Genomic DNA, 14,940 nt, shown 5'->3' on the forward strand with positions numbered 1-14,940 from the left:
GGCTAAACTAAACTCAAGCTGATGAAATCATTGCAGACTGCGAAAGAATGCGGTGTGATACGTGCAATGCAACTACATCTCCATCTCACCGACGGGACAAATCTGACTAATTTGTGTGAGGTACCAAACGAGTCTACTTTTGCACAATGTGAGGACGCATACCATGTCTAGCTTGTTGCAGTACCAATGTTTTTGTGGGTGGCGCATCAAGAGGGGACTATAAACAGTGTACCACCAGGAAACCCGAGTGTAGTCGTCGAGACGGGGGTCTGCATTTGTCTGTAGCATTCGCTAACAACTGCAAATTGGACGAGGAATGATGTTGAGCGTGCAAAGAGTCCTATTAAATGCCCGACCTGGTATGTCGACTCACTGCACCCGACGACTGCCATTCAATATGTTTTAGCGGCGTGCTTTGGGCATATAGCCTACATGAGCTTGCGCCTTGTGTTCGACTGGTCAACATTCGTCCTACACAATATGTTTTTTTTCTAGGGAAAAATGGGGAGCCAATTCCAGAACATTTTCGAATGGAAGAGACCACTATACCACAGGACCTAAAACATGGAGAAGTCCTCGTTCGGACACTCTACCTCTCTGTAGATCCGTACATGGTGATGATATGCACAGAGATGCATGATAAAATATGCTAATAATTCTTAGAGTTTTATTTTCAGAAAGGGGCCTACCTATAGAATGAATGCATCACAACATAAGAAATAGCCGATGCCCCGTGCACGTAAACAATCATCAAGTTATTGCTTTATTTAATTTAATTTGCCTACCATCTCCGTTGACAAAGAATTACCCTAACTACACAGTCGCCAATTTATTCGCTTAATTGGTCGGCCTGTGTTAATAAGTGTCGCCAATTAGTCGGAATGGTTTAACAAGCATTGGCAATTAACAAAAACAGCAAGACAAATAGTAATTAAAAGTTGAAGTGTCCAATGTGGAATACACATGGAATTCTTAGAACAGTAATGAAATTCGGAGAAGGCAGAGTAGGTCCACTTGTGAGAATGACATCTTCACACCTGTATTGTTAAAGTTGTCATAGCTGTCATCCCTGACTTCATGCATATGTGTGACAGCGATGCCGAATGAATGAAGACACAGGCGCTGAATACCTGGCACCATGGGGGCTGTCAGAGTGCGTATACGGCGGAGGAGTTGGGGTTGTGGAATCCAGTCGCAACGATGCACTCTCTAAGGGTGACATGGTCACCACTTTCAACTGGCATTGGCAGACCCATGACATAGTAAATGGCAGCCTTTTACAGAAGGTACTGTATTCTATGCCAGTCTATATACTTACTGCTACTTTGCACTGTCAGTGTTTCTTCAGTTGATTTCTATTCAGTTCTGCAGGTTGACCCACAGCTGGTGGACGGACACATATCATACTTTCTGGGCACAGTGGGCATGCCTGGTCTCACTGCTCTCCTGGGTGTCAGAGAGAAAGGTCATGTGACCAAAGGAGCCAATCAGACCATGGTGGTTAGTGGAGCTGCTGGGGCTTGTGGGTCTTTAGCTGGGCAGGTAATTATTGTGCAGGTACAGCACACTTGATCCAGTTAAACATAGCTGTGTGTGTGTTTGTTTGTTTTAGACTCTAATCATTGTCCTGTGTTCCTTCTACCCAGATTGGCCGACTGGATGGCTGTGCCAGGGTTGTTGGGATATGTGGGTCAAATGAGAAGTGCCAAGCCCTGGTAGATGAGCTGGGGTTTTCTGCAGCGGTAAACTACCGCCAGGGAGATGTACCCACGAGACTGAAGGAGTGTTGTCCTGATGGGGTGGACGTTTACTTTGACAATGTCGGAGGTCCCATCAGTGATGCTGTAATAGCACAAGTGAGTAGGCTTTATCGTTGTTGCATTGCAAACCAAATAACATGGAGCAATTATGTGGAATTTGTAGTGGTGGCGGCTGAACAGTATATTCTAAAAGGGTTCCCTCAAAAAATGGTTCCCTCAGCCCTGTTAGGTGTTAATTCCCATCTTTTTCACACTTGATTTACACTGATTTATACTAATTTACACTTCCCCTGTGTCTCCAGATGAACAATGGTGGTCATGTGATCCTCTGTGGACAAATCTCTCAGTACAACAAGGATGTGCCTTATCCTCCACCCCTGTGTGACGAGACACAGAATGCCCTGCGCAGCAAAAACATCACCAGGGAGCGCTTTGTGGTGCTCAACTACATGGACAAACATGAAGCTGGCCTACTGCAGCTGAGCCAGTGGGTTAAAGCCGGTGAAGTCAAGGCAAGGCATCTCTCTCTCTCTCTCTCTCTCTCTCTCTCTCTCTCTCTCTCTCTTCTCTTTCTCTTTCTCTCCCTCTCCCTCCCTCCCTCTCTGTCTGTCTGGGGGGTGGGGGTGTTGGCGTGGGTGATGGTGAGAAGCAACCGATAAACAGTACACTTCCTGTATATCTTGATAGTTCTTCTCTAAGAGACAACATTTTCTCTGTTCCTCTATTCCTCAGGTGCTGGAGACAGTGGTGAATGGTATTGATAATATGGGAGGTAAGTGTGTCAGTGGTAATTGTGATTTCATTGATTTTTTATTTTTTTAAAGATTCATTACATCAACCTTCCTCAACCCATAATACAAAGTCGTTGTTTGTTGTTTTGCAGTGGCATTTTGCTCCATGATGAAGGGGGGAAACATTGGCAAACAGATTATCAAAATATCCGATTGAAGAAAATCCATGCCCCACCCGAAGCTACTGTTCTCACAAGAATGCCCTTACTCCTGCCACTGTTTTGCTACACTAACGTTGACTGAATGGGCTTAAACAAAACAAAAAAAAAGGATTGTGTAATACGATACTATGCTTTGTCTCCTCATGTCTAACTTTTGGATAGGTGAAAGATGACACTGCCACTACTCTTGTCAGTGCAACAATGAACAGGCCGGATGGTCCTTAAGTGTGTTGTCGTTGTGTGAAAAAGCGAAAAAAGCACCTTTTGTTATGTGAAATAACACAGGAAGTTACATTTTAATAGACAATTTATTTCACAGCACTGAAAACTGTTAATAAAATCACAACTGTGGTTTGATTTCATGTCAATTGTCACCTGAAATACAGAAAAAAATAATCTATTCATATTCAACAATCTATTTTACCACAGAGTATACCATACATAGGCCTGTCTCTTCCCTGTAACTAGAACAGATTGATTAAGCTCCACCTAGGGGCAATTGTTGGCAAAACTGAGCCTGTCAGCCGACCCTCATTTTCTGGTGGTAAATAAACCTACCCTCTAATAAAAGTACAATACTGGACAATCATAGGTCACCTTCAGAAACAGCTGATGATAATCAGCAGTGGCATTGGAGATACTATGTTACTGTAAAAAAAAAAAAAGAACTGAAATGAACACTGACCCAAAACCAACCGATATAGGTGATATGTAAAATCAACAGTAACAAAAAAACAAAACATTCCCTATTCAATCTGAGTGTAATGACCCAATGGGGGAAATGAGGTAAAGAGTTTAAAAGGACATGAACATAAATCAAAACATATAATTGAACCCTTGGTGTCAGGTCTGCCCCCTAGTGGACGTGTCGCATTGCAAGAGGTATGAAGTATAAAAGTTGGAAATGGATACATTTTGTTGATTGAAGGTGCTTGCACCCATTACTGCTTTTACGCTCATAAAAGGATGCTTCATTCTTTACATAGGAGACATAACAAAGCTGCCAAATTAAATCCTCATTAGGGGACACCCATTATCAGTGCAAAGAAATCACACACAATACAAATATATGATCAATAAATTACCATTATAAATGTCATCTCATTTCACATTCATCACTTTGTATCACCACAAGTCTTGATTGTTTAACATGTTTCTCTTTTTTTTAAAGGAGTAGGCTAAATTCATCACAGAGCTAATAGACTATAAAAAGAGAATTTGGCAATAGAAATGATAAAACACACAGCACAGTAATACTTAAGAAAAATTATAATTTCCTAAGATTTAGACAAAGGAATACATTGTTTTTTGATGAGCAACAGTCGTAATCTATGGATGCATTACTTCTTCTTGGTTTGAATCATACCTCACATACATGCGAAATGACAAATTAATATTGTCTCTTGACTAAATTGACCTGTTTGTCATTTTCCTTCTGAAGCAGCTCTCTTTCCACACCAGACTAACATTCAAACATTCACTCGCCTGACAAGTGGATAACTGGGCCAGTGGAAAAATAAGCCCAAAATATATGATCCTTGCTCATCTGAGGAAGCTGTGTGTGGGTGGACAGCAGGGGTGACTTGGCACCACCTCTCAGGGTCTGAAGACATTCATCCAACATTCACTCTTCCACAGAGAGAGAGAGAAAGGGGAAACCAGGACTGGATCATATCTTTTTCTCAACCTTTGGCAGTGGTGATGTGAAAGTGATTTCAAGAACTTCTAAAACTCAAGTCAATAGTCCACTAACTTCTTCATACTGTTTACTTCAGCCACTTAAAGTGGACCAGTAGTCATATGGCTGAACCTATACAATCCACAACGTATCGTGGTGTTGTGAATGTACTCGTAGCTGTGACTGAGCCCAGGGATGTGGCCACTGATGCTACTGTATAAACACTGACATGCATATGAAACATCTCTACTCTCTATACACTCGTCTCTAGAAATAGGATCATGAAGGAGGAGGAGGGGGGAGGGGGGGGGGGGGAGGAGGGAGGGGGGGAGAACTTTGCACCAAGAGTGTGAAAGTCAGAATGTGGAAGAAGTAGATACAAATTGCAAAAAATAATAATAAAAACATAGGTGTGTGTGTGTGTGTGTGTGTGTGTGTGTGTGTGTGGCTCAAAAGATTGAGTGACGAGTGCAATTGTCAAGAAGATGTGTTGGTCTTGCTGTCGTCACGGAGACGTGGGGCGGGGAACTTCCAGGCACGGTACACCAGCAGCAGGCTAAGCCCTAGTGCCCATGTGCGGACCGGGGACAGGAAGAAGGCCAGAAGGCCGTAGGTCTCCAACAGGAAGGAGCAGGAGTAGGCCTGCCAGGAGAGCAGGACCAGCATGGCTGTGTGAACTGCCAGAGTCCTCCAGCGGTAGCCGGGCCGACAAAACTGTGAGCGAAAAGAGTTACCACGGACACGCAGGTGGAGGCTCCAGCAGAGGTAACATGTCAGAGGCATGTTGAAGAAGATCAGCTGTTAGGAAGCAAAGTGGAAGCAAGTGAGGAAAAGCATAAATAAACAAACAAACAAACATCGTTTTGATTCGTCCTTGGAAATTCCATTGGATTGTCGTTTCCATCTTTGATAACAACGTCTCACCTGAATGAGTCCGACAACATAAGTGAGACTGCCTTCGAGGAAGTGGCCATCAATAAACACCCCGAAAGCGAAGCAGGCACCGCTGTGTCCGTCTATCAACTCGCCTATGAACCAGGGACCTACAGACAGACAGACAGGCAGGCAGACAGGCAGACAGAGTGAGTGAGTGTACAGACACTGGTGGAGAGAGTGGATGTGGATCTCTTCAGGGCTTTGCGGGTGACTTACCCAAGGCCGTACACAGGTTGAACAGCAGCATGGAGTAGTAGAAGGTGTCCATTTTACTGACCAGGTGTAGGGACATACACACATGAAAGAACAGCCCTGAAGATGCTGGTGAGCAGGCAAGGAGAAACATTTAGAAAAAAGTAAACAGTATGGAAAATAAGGTCAATTCAGACAACGTGGTCAACATTTATTGATCAACACGAGGTTGTTATATCTGAGATGATATCAAAAATGTTGCACAATAACCTGACTGTATAGGATGACAAAACAAATCATATTACAACTTTCTCTTGGGCAAAAATAACCGACACGATATTGCCACTACTGAGGCGAACACGCAGGAACCTGAAAACCACCAACACGCCAATGTTCAGCAGCATCACCAGCACAAAGGCAACCCGGGCCTGAGGATACATGTGGCATGAGAAACAAGTACGCAAGTCACACGTACCACGAGAAAAGAGTACATACGTCACACAGTGCGCCAGAAACAAGTATGCAAGTCACACAAGTCACACATACTTTAACATGTTTAAGTGTAGACCACAGTGTGGGTATGCATGCCAACCATGGTGAACATGGTGATGAGGCATTACCAGTATGTAGTGGTCGGTCAGCAGGATGAAGGACTGGAAGAAGCCAAAGCTGGGGGAGAGGTCTTCCTCCAGGGTGAACTGCTGCTCTCGAACCACTGAGCGCCCTGCTAGATCCTAACACACACACACACACACACACACACACACACACACACACACACGATGAGACAAGAGAAGATACTAGAAAGAATACAGAGTCTGATTTGAAAAAGTGTGTGTTTCCTACCTCTACTTTGATCCTGATTGTGTGCAGCCCAGTGAGGTAGAGAGAGGGGTTCCATGGCAGCACGTACAGAGGGCCCCCAGCACAGCGACCTGTCCCCAGGGCCACCCCGTCCACACTGATGTGCACCGCTGTGATGGGGGCCTCAGAGAAGGCCAGGATCCTGTAGAGGTCAGGAAAACCAGGTTTAGGATAAACAGAGACATTCACTCACATAGACACATATTTACCGATATGACTAACGCCATTGAAGGAAGGATTTTTGCGGTATGTATGGAGACAGATCTAATATGTAGATATGTTATATATATAAAAAATAAATGAATAAATAAATAAAAAGGGCAGGTCTGGGGGTTAAGAACAACACACACAAAGGGGACACCTGATGTGCGTGGAGCTCTGAATCCGGCCTAGTGGCTCTACTCCGGGATGCAGGTGTTGCGCCTCCTTGGGGTTGGTGATGACAACTGCGGGCCACTTGTCAAACGTCAGGTCAGAGAAGCTCAGCAGGTCATGGTCAAAAGCCAGCACTCTGTACCTGAACAGAGGGGTGAAAGTACGAACAAATCAGAGTGTGTGTGTGTGAGAGTGAGTGAGTGAGTGAGTATGTGTGTGTGTATGCATGCATGCATGTGTGGTACATATTTCCTGTGTTACAGTACCTGCGGTTGTCCATCCAGTCTCCCAGCTCCAGCTCCAGAGTGCCCTGGGGATGTCTGCTGTGCAGGACTGGCATCAGACCCCCCAGTGTGTGCAGGTGCCCACATAGATAGGCCACAGCTGGGCTACACAAACAACCAGCAATTACATCTCCTACCAAGCCTTTGGTACAGTGATACTAAACAACTATGTTCAATAACTATGTAATAACAATCGCAACAGTATATTTTAATTTAAAATATTCTAAAAACGACTTTCATGAAGCAGTCTATGTTTTATAAAGTGTTGACGTTAGACATGCTGTCACACATGAATGGGGAAACATGAGACTGACAATAACAGGAGGGGCTGGAGAACGTCAAATAGAAACCTACACATATATTCTTCTGTTACCTCATCATCTCACGCACCCCCGGTGAGGGAGACACGACAGTGGAAGTGGTGTAGTGACCAAACCAGATGGACTGGTTGCTGCTGTGACTCTCAGTCCTGAAGGCTGCCAACAAGTCCATTTGAGTCTGTATGGCGTTGGGGCAAGGTTATCATGCTAATAATAAGCTGTAATAGGTTATCATGCTAACAGGTTGTAATAATGTCTGACTTTAAACTGGCTAGGTTATTATGTTAATAAGATGTTATCGGGCCGGTTTCACAGACAAGGCTTAAGCCCAGTCCTGGACTAATTCACACTTTCAATGGCAAATTGCCACTGAGGATGCTTTTTAGTCTAGGACTAGGCTTAAGCCTCGTCTGTGAAACCGGCCCATAATGTCTGACTTTAAACTGGCTTATTTTAAGTCTGGTTAAAGGGATGGTTGGGCTAGGAGAAACTATAATCCACGGTTCAGAGTTGTTTAAATAGCCACTACATATTCAGCTCATTTTAGCCACTGCTAAAAAATAAAATAAAAAATGAATGGGTGTTAATGGGATCAAGACACAAAGTTGAACATTGTATGTTCAAATCAACTCAAATGAACTTTCTGACTTGACTTTGAGGTGATTGGGCCAGAAATGTTGAACTTTGTCTCGTCACACCCATTGATTTTTTGTTAGTGGTGACCAAAGTTATCTGAATATGTTGTGGCTATTTAAACAACTCTGAACCGTGGATTATAGTTTCTCCTGGCCAATAGACTACTTTCAGGGTAAGGAACCATCTGAGGTGTACAAAAGTGAACTATCCCTTTAATAGTTCCTGTGTTGAGCAGCTGAGTGTGGGCACACTGTACCTGGTTGAGAATGCCAAAGAAATTGTAGGGCCGCTTGGGTCCTGGAGTGATGGTAGCATCTGCACAGATGAAAGAGTAGTTGCCAAAGGGAGTCTTGTGCACGTAGTGGAAGGAGCCCACTTTCTGATTGGCAGAGTACTTCCTGGGAACAAATACAGTTGCAGTGAATGGATGAATTCATTTTTATTTCCATGTCATGTCATAATTATGAGACCCATACCTGACAGCATTCTTAGACAATGATTCAAGTACAGTAAATGAACAGTGAGCAACAGTGAGCTAGCAACTGTCCAATAGAAATCTGTCGTATAACGTGTGCTTCTATTTTTGGTAAGCTCAAATAGCATGGATAAATGTCTGCTGCTAGTGTTACACAGACAGGCAAACCACGACAGAGGCAACTCACACTTGTAGATGCTAAGCTGGTGGATATGGTTGCTGGTGCTAAGATTGACATATAGGGGCCAAATACAGTCTCTGAGCAAAGCTACATGAGGGTGAATACTGACCTGTAGTAGTTGTTGACACTGTCCAAAGACATAATGTTGAAGGCGTCTGTCAAAAATAAAGAAACAGGTGCAATGTTGAGTAGCTTAATAGAGGAAAAAATAACTATAAGGATTATACTTCTTCATACTACTCATGGAATATTGATTACTATCTATCAAAACCAGCAACCATTATCAACTCACAAACAAATAGGCCCATCCTTCAACTCTTATCAATACTGGATACATGTCTATCAGACAAATGCTGCAGATTCAATACAATGGTCAAGTGTGGGCAGTTTGCAAGAGGAAATATCTAGTTTCATATTTCTATATACACACACATACACAGTGTGCTTAGCATTATAATATACTTATTTACATATTGTACCATAAGACCCACTCCAATTTGACTGATTGCTCTTGTACACTAAAAGGATGATTATAGTCACCATGATTTCCTCTGATGTCAATCCATTTAGTGCGCTCCAACACACGTGACCTCTTCAGGACATTGTGATAGGCCTGCCATTCCACCTCATGTTGAAGGGAGCCTACCTTGCTCTCCGTTTTAGCATCTGTCAGGTCTCCTGTTGGATGGACGGACAAACAGACATTTTGACTATTGGGAATCAGAACTCACATCAGGTTGATGGTTGCTCTTACAATGGAACCCCATCTCAAACAATTGTAAAAGAGAAAAAGAGAATAGAAGGAGTTTAACACCAGTGTCCAGCTGGCTGCCTACCCACTAGATAACTGATCTCTATGAACAAGTGTGCAGTGCTGCATCAATGGTTTCATTAGGGGATTAGTCCTACCTGTTGCAAGCACAATAGCAGGTTTGATCACTTCAATGGTGTCAGTGCAGAACTTCTCGAAATCTGGAATGCGTTTTGGGTCATGGAAGCGGCTGATATGAATGTCAGAAACCTAGGTGTGGGACACAAAGGCAGATGTAAGGATAGTCTCTAACAAAAGCATCATGTATGCTATTTCATCATGGCAAAAGCTGCAGCAACACCAGACCAAGCCTAGGGCTTCACCTGTTGATAAGCCTGTTGAACAAGGTTCAAATGCTTATATTATGACCTGGTGGTGAACCGGCTGGCTGGTGTCACCTTTGTCCTTGACACTGACAACTCCCTGTAGGCAACAGGTCAATGACCCCATTCAGCTTAGCTAACTAGCAACATAGTCAGATTTGCAAAATAATGTTGACAAGCCCCTTGCTACCGGGCTAACAAGACAATTTCCTACTCGCTATATTATCAAGACATCTTTACAGAAATATAGTGGATTACATGTGGTAGCATCCACTGTATGATGATGGGAAATTAAGTTAATATGGCAAGCTAGCCATCTAGCTGCCTATCTAGCTAGAAAAATACAACTGCGCTGGAGTCAACTCACCTGCACGAACCAGAATAGGTTATCCAATTCTGCGCCGGGATACGGTGGGGAGCTCCTCGCCTCCTCTCGACCACCGCTAAAGGTCTGCCGAACGCTCCGCCTGGGGTGCCAGGCTGTGTCGTAGCGCTCTAACACCCAGGACGCTAAGCACGCCAGGGCAAGAACAACAACAAGGACCAGCGTACCTAACAGCTTCAGCATCCTGTAGTGCCGAGAGAGTGGTGGGGTACTACTGGACCGAATACTGGCGACAGCAACATGAACACTCCCGCTACATTACATTGAACCATTGGTCACCCAGACCATTGCCCTTTCCCTTGACGTTCATAGACACTTCATCCTCGGGTCCGTTCAGTTTATTTTGTAGTGGAGGAGGTAGCTAAAGGAAATACCATAGTGGCCGGTTGTAAATGGCTACGTCATCTCTGCCTCTGTATGGATTTTCCCAGAAGTCTACGCGCAGCGCCATTTATGGCCTAATTCCAAATAGCTCAGACCTTCCTTACCCATAGGTCCTTATATTGACTCTTGTAGAGTTGTACGGTATCAGCATGGACATAATGAGATCGTATGCCGCGCCTAATGCCACTCCATAATCTTTTTAGATCAGCAAGAAAGTCGACAACATTTTAGGGTTGACGTTTGATTCTCTTTAATGGTGGCGTACAGGTAATATATGGATATGGTGCGTTTATAACAACAATTAACAATTAAAAACAATGAACTCACAAATAGTGGCCTTCATGACCTACACTAAAATCACATAATTTTCTCTATAGATCTGTCCCATCACAAGGGCGAATGTGCCTGTATTTCTGCCCCACTTTGAGCTTTCAAATAGACACATTCTAATCAAGTAGACAGCTGGATGACAGCAATGCCACATTATCATACCATACCACCCATGAGAAATTCTCACCTATGCAATACTCCTTTGCTTTATAACAACAATGCATTCTAATAGCGCCATTCTGTATGTGGCATAAACACATTTAGCCATTTAGCCTTCAATCAGAAATAATCTATTTCGTACAGTATACTGTATTGCCATGCAGAATTTCCTATGGACTTTGGGCGCGGTCACGCTCTTGCATCGTAATTACACACGCATGAGCTTTTAAAGACCAAGCGCGTTCACCAAGCGAGTTGTTGCGAGGGGGATAGAATCGGGAACGTGCGCGCAAGCAGGCTGATCACAGCAGAGTAGTCACGTCACGGATCTGCAGCGATCAAGAGATGCTGAGGTGACAGGGAGAAGGAGAAAAGGGGCGATCGAAAAACACATTTATCCCCGTAATATTCACATATATGAGTGGGAACAACAGCTGCAGACTCGACCCCACATGGATAATCCATTAGCTATGGGATTCCACTCGATGTCACAGCCTTCCATGAAGACAAGCATAAAGGATTTTTTGTAACCACACCCGCCCGGCTCCTTTTGGATCAAGGATTGGAGCAAGGTATGATGCAGCGGCCATGCAATCGGATAGCCTGCAAGCTAATGATATAATAATGTCAACATTCAGCCTGGATGTAGGAGGCCGCATGACATGTTTGAAAAAATGAATGTTACAATTTAGCATCACTATCAAGGTCGCGTCTTGCAGTACATGATTTTATAATCTTTCTAAAACGCTGTGTTTTCTGCCACAGCGCTAGCTAATGCAAGATGCGCTAGATAGTAGCCTGTGTTGGTACGTCGTAGGTAACTAGCTACGACGTGTACGCGCAATCGTAAATCTGCTGTAGCAACGCTTGCTAGCAACGCTTGCTACGCAGGTTCGCCACGCAACATACTCCGCATTCAGCAGCGAAGGACAATTTCGTCACTTAGATGAGCTCTTTCACATTTTCTGACGTTACACGTATAGTTATATAGCTAATTAGCGGCTATTAGTATGCCTCGGTAGGTACTGTCACGAGCCCGCGGCGCTAGCATCTCAGCCAAGCCCACCACCCCCCACAGTACAGCCACTCTGACCAATGCCATTGCCATCGCATCTGCCTGTGTGACAGTCGCCGTACCGGGGATCGAATCAGTGGAATGCCGTGGCTCCTAATACTGCAGTTCACTGCTTGTGTGGAAACATCATGCAATTCTTGTCATGTATTCAAATGTCAGGGACGTATGAGATCAGGCCTCCTAGTTGAGAAGATGTATACTAACACCCAGACAATATTATGTCCAGAGCAGAGGCTGTGAGCGTAATCAATTGGCTTATGTTGTGTTTGCAGTCCCCCCCCCCCATGCTGGCACAGCTCCAGGACCCTAAACAGAGAGCTCACTGAACTGCTAGCCAGGGAGTCAGATGCTCCTTTCATCTCCAGAGGAGGAGGTTTCGGGCTACTGGGCCAGGCTGAACACTCCCTAATGAATTTGATTAAAGCAAACATGGGAGATGTTTCCCTATTCTAATGAGTTTATTTACTGTTGGTGTGTGTGTGTGTGTGTGTGTGTGTGTGTGTGTGTATGTGTATGTGTATGTGTATGTGTATGTGTGTGAATGTGTATGTGTATGTGTATGTGTGTGTGTATGTGTATGTGTATGTGTATGTGTATGTGTGTGTGTGTGTATGTGTGTGTGTGTGTATGTGTGTATGTGTGTGTGTGTGTGTGTATGTGTGTGTATGTGTGTGTGTATGTGTGTGTGTATGTGTGTCTGTATGTGTGTCTGTTTTCTTCGACCACCATTATGTCTTAGAATGATGGGCTGTGCCACTGCCATCTCCGGTCTCTGGAATGGATAAGTGCTCAGACAGACTGGAACTTGTGTATAACTAGTGCTCCATGAGAAAAACACAATTAGCCACTGCTGGACTCAAAAAATCTCAGTGGACTGAGAGCATAACAACTAAATAGTTGACTGGTCGACTAAACAGGATCTGTGTGTGTGTTAGTGAATCATAGATGTCAATACTCATGAGTCATGACTGCTTTGCTATGTAGCTTACTGGCAGACAGTCATGCTGCTCAGAGGAACAAGCAACACAAGCACAGCAGTCAGTAAATGGAAACGGCCCAATCACCATCGAGACGGGTCACAGGGCATTACTCAAGATGCGACTGGGACGGGTGTCAACTGTCAACGATTTATGACTGGTTTATGCTCATGCTCATGGTGTTATAAATTATTTGCATCTTTGGAGGAGAACAGCAGTGTGGTGTTGAGGTGTGGGTAGATGAGTCACAGTTGGGTCCAGCCTACTGGCTGAGTGTATGGAGTGGTTCTGGGCTGGCTCAGAGGCAGCAGGCTGTCGTCTGCTCTGCCTAGATATGGAGGGGGAGAGGAGGAATCTGGGAAGCAGGGATAGCTAGCTCCATCACTTTTATTCCCGTCTTGCTACCAGAAATCTCCCTAACTCCAAGGAGGAGACTGGAACAGTAGACTAGAGACTCAATGACCTTGAGTTTTCAACTTGAAACTTTACTGCAGAGTGAATTTCGTGGGGAAGGTTCACAGATAGTCAATGTTATTCAGACTGTTGCACTGATTATTATCAAGAATCCACCACATCACCACAGCACGTTTTGCCTTATCTACACTCTATATATGGAAACTGTTCTTCTAGTTGTAGAACATGAACCGTGTTCTTAAAGAAACAAGACTTCCAGGGCAGGGGTTCTTTGAGTTCACTATTGTCCTGCAGTACGAGTCAGGAAGAGAACGATGCAGCACCAAGGCCACTGCAATGTGTTAATGTTGTGTCTGATTTCACGGTCTTGATTTCACTGTGATCTAACCATGTCTGCCCCTGTGGCTTGGCTGTTGTGTGTGTGTGTGTGTGTGTGTGATGTCATGCCCTGCCCTGTAACCAAATAGTGCTCTGAGGCCTTATTGCATAATGGTAGATGCTCACAGAATGCTGAGTAAATGTCTGGCGGTGTGTTTGAAGGCAGTCTAGAGGACCTTGTCAACATCTCCCCTCAGAGCTGATTATGTCTGACACGACCGTTGCATATTAAAATACACCAGAGCTGCTGGAGAACCTCATCTTATTCAACTTTTATCACAACACACATTTTGTGTCGTTCATAAAATGCCTTGTGTGAAAATCATTTAAGCGAGCTGAATATTCTTGTTCAGAGATGGTGTTTTTTTTTTTTAAGCACTGAGCCCCCGTCTGTGATGTAAGACAAGCAGCAGGGCAGACTCTTGGAAGTGTAAGCATTCCAATTATTTGAACTGTGGATCTGTGATTCATCAAGATAGAATGTTAGCTAGCTGTTGCAGTGAGAATACAGAGATGACATTTTATGATTTTCACAAGTTTGGCCTGGTTAAAGCTGCTTTATTCTTTTTAACACGTGTCGATCGACATAACGTCGCTAGACAAAAACGAAGTGTCGCTCGCCTTGTCATAGATGATCTGACGGCAGATAAGAAAGTTCCCTTCGGCGACACTCAAAAGTGTCAACAAAGCATAACTTAACCGTGTCTGTGTGTGTACGAGAAACTCTGAATACAAGTGTAGAGGTATGTAGGGATTTCCCGCTGTAGCCCTGTCAGCTCTTGTGGGGAGACAGGAGGAGAGCTTGTTGTGGTGGGGCAACTGGGAGCAGCAGGTGTGGCAGCTGCACTAACCTAGCCAACTGTCAGCCATGCACTAGAAACTACTCCTGAACCCTAGAGGTCAACTTTCATTATAGTCAGACTCTCACACACGTTCTCTCTTTCTCTCTCTCTTTCTTTCATAGGGTTCAGCAGGTCCCAGGTCCCAGATGCCCGGTCCAGTCTGAGGCTGGTCGTTTTAGGGGAAGCACAGAGAGCAGTCCGCAGACGGG

The 14,940-nt window shown here is 44.3% G+C and overlaps 2 protein-coding genes across 3 annotated transcripts; one reads left to right on the forward strand and one right to left on the reverse strand.

The window, feature by feature from the left end:
* Positions 1-27: 27 nt before the first annotated feature.
* ptgr2 (prostaglandin reductase 2) lies at positions 28-4,851 on the forward strand. Of its 2 annotated transcripts, XM_083683687.1 has the most exons (8): positions 189-359; positions 496-614; positions 1,095-1,286; positions 1,372-1,542; positions 1,647-1,856; positions 2,063-2,272; positions 2,493-2,532; positions 2,644-4,850. In XM_083683687.1, exons 1-8 carry the CDS (start codon positions 317-319, stop codon positions 2,706-2,708), a joined length of 1,050 nt encoding a protein of 349 aa, XP_083539813.1. In that variant the 5' UTR covers positions 189-316; the 3' UTR covers positions 2,709-4,850. The 2 variants fall into 2 exon arrangements, with proteins under 2 accessions (XP_083539814.1, XP_083539813.1); XM_083683688.1 differs by lacking the exons at positions 189-359; positions 496-614 and adding an exon at positions 28-120 and having other exon boundaries at positions 2,644-4,851.
* Positions 4,389-10,542, reverse strand: tmem62 (transmembrane protein 62). Its single transcript, XM_083683689.1, has 14 exons — positions 10,155-10,542; positions 9,563-9,674; positions 9,194-9,331; positions 8,763-8,808; positions 8,254-8,395; positions 7,415-7,539; positions 7,024-7,146; positions 6,744-6,899; positions 6,365-6,524; positions 6,139-6,252; positions 5,865-5,946; positions 5,543-5,647; positions 5,315-5,433; positions 4,389-5,188 (listed from the first exon to the last, which is right to left on the reverse strand). The coding sequence occupies exons 1-14, from the start codon at positions 10,353-10,355 to the stop codon at positions 4,868-4,870; spliced, it is 1,944 nt and encodes a 647-aa protein (XP_083539815.1). The 5' UTR covers positions 10,356-10,542; the 3' UTR covers positions 4,389-4,867.
* Positions 10,543-14,940: the final 4,398 nt, after the last annotated feature.

Source organism: Argentina silus (genome assembly GCF_951799395.1).
Source record: "Argentina silus genome assembly, chromosome: 13".
Lineage (NCBI taxonomy): Eukaryota > Metazoa > Chordata > Actinopteri > Argentiniformes > Argentinidae > Argentina > Argentina silus.

Coding starts and splice junctions, on each gene's coding strand:
- ptgr2 (XM_083683687.1), top strand. CDS start 317: ATGATGTTGAGCGTGCAAAGAGTCCTATTAAATGCCCGACCTG. Junction 615..1,094: donor TCTCTGTAGATCCGTACATG/GTGATGATATGC, acceptor TATGTGTGACAG/CGATGCCGAATGAATGAAGA. Junction 1,287..1,371: donor ATGGCAGCCTTTTACAGAAG/GTACTGTATTCT, acceptor TCAGTTCTGCAG/GTTGACCCACAGCTGGTGGA.
- tmem62 (XM_083683689.1), bottom strand. CDS start 10,355: ATGCTGAAGCTGTTAGGTACGCTGGTCCTTGTTGTTGTTCTTGCCCTG. Junction 9,675..10,154: donor ACCTATTCTGGTTCGTGCAG/GTGAGTTGACTC, acceptor TCCCACACCTAG/GTTTCTGACATTCATATCAG. Junction 6,525..6,743: donor CAGAGCTCCACGCACATCAG/GTGTCCCCTTTG, acceptor TGACCTCTACAG/GATCCTGGCCTTCTCTGAGG.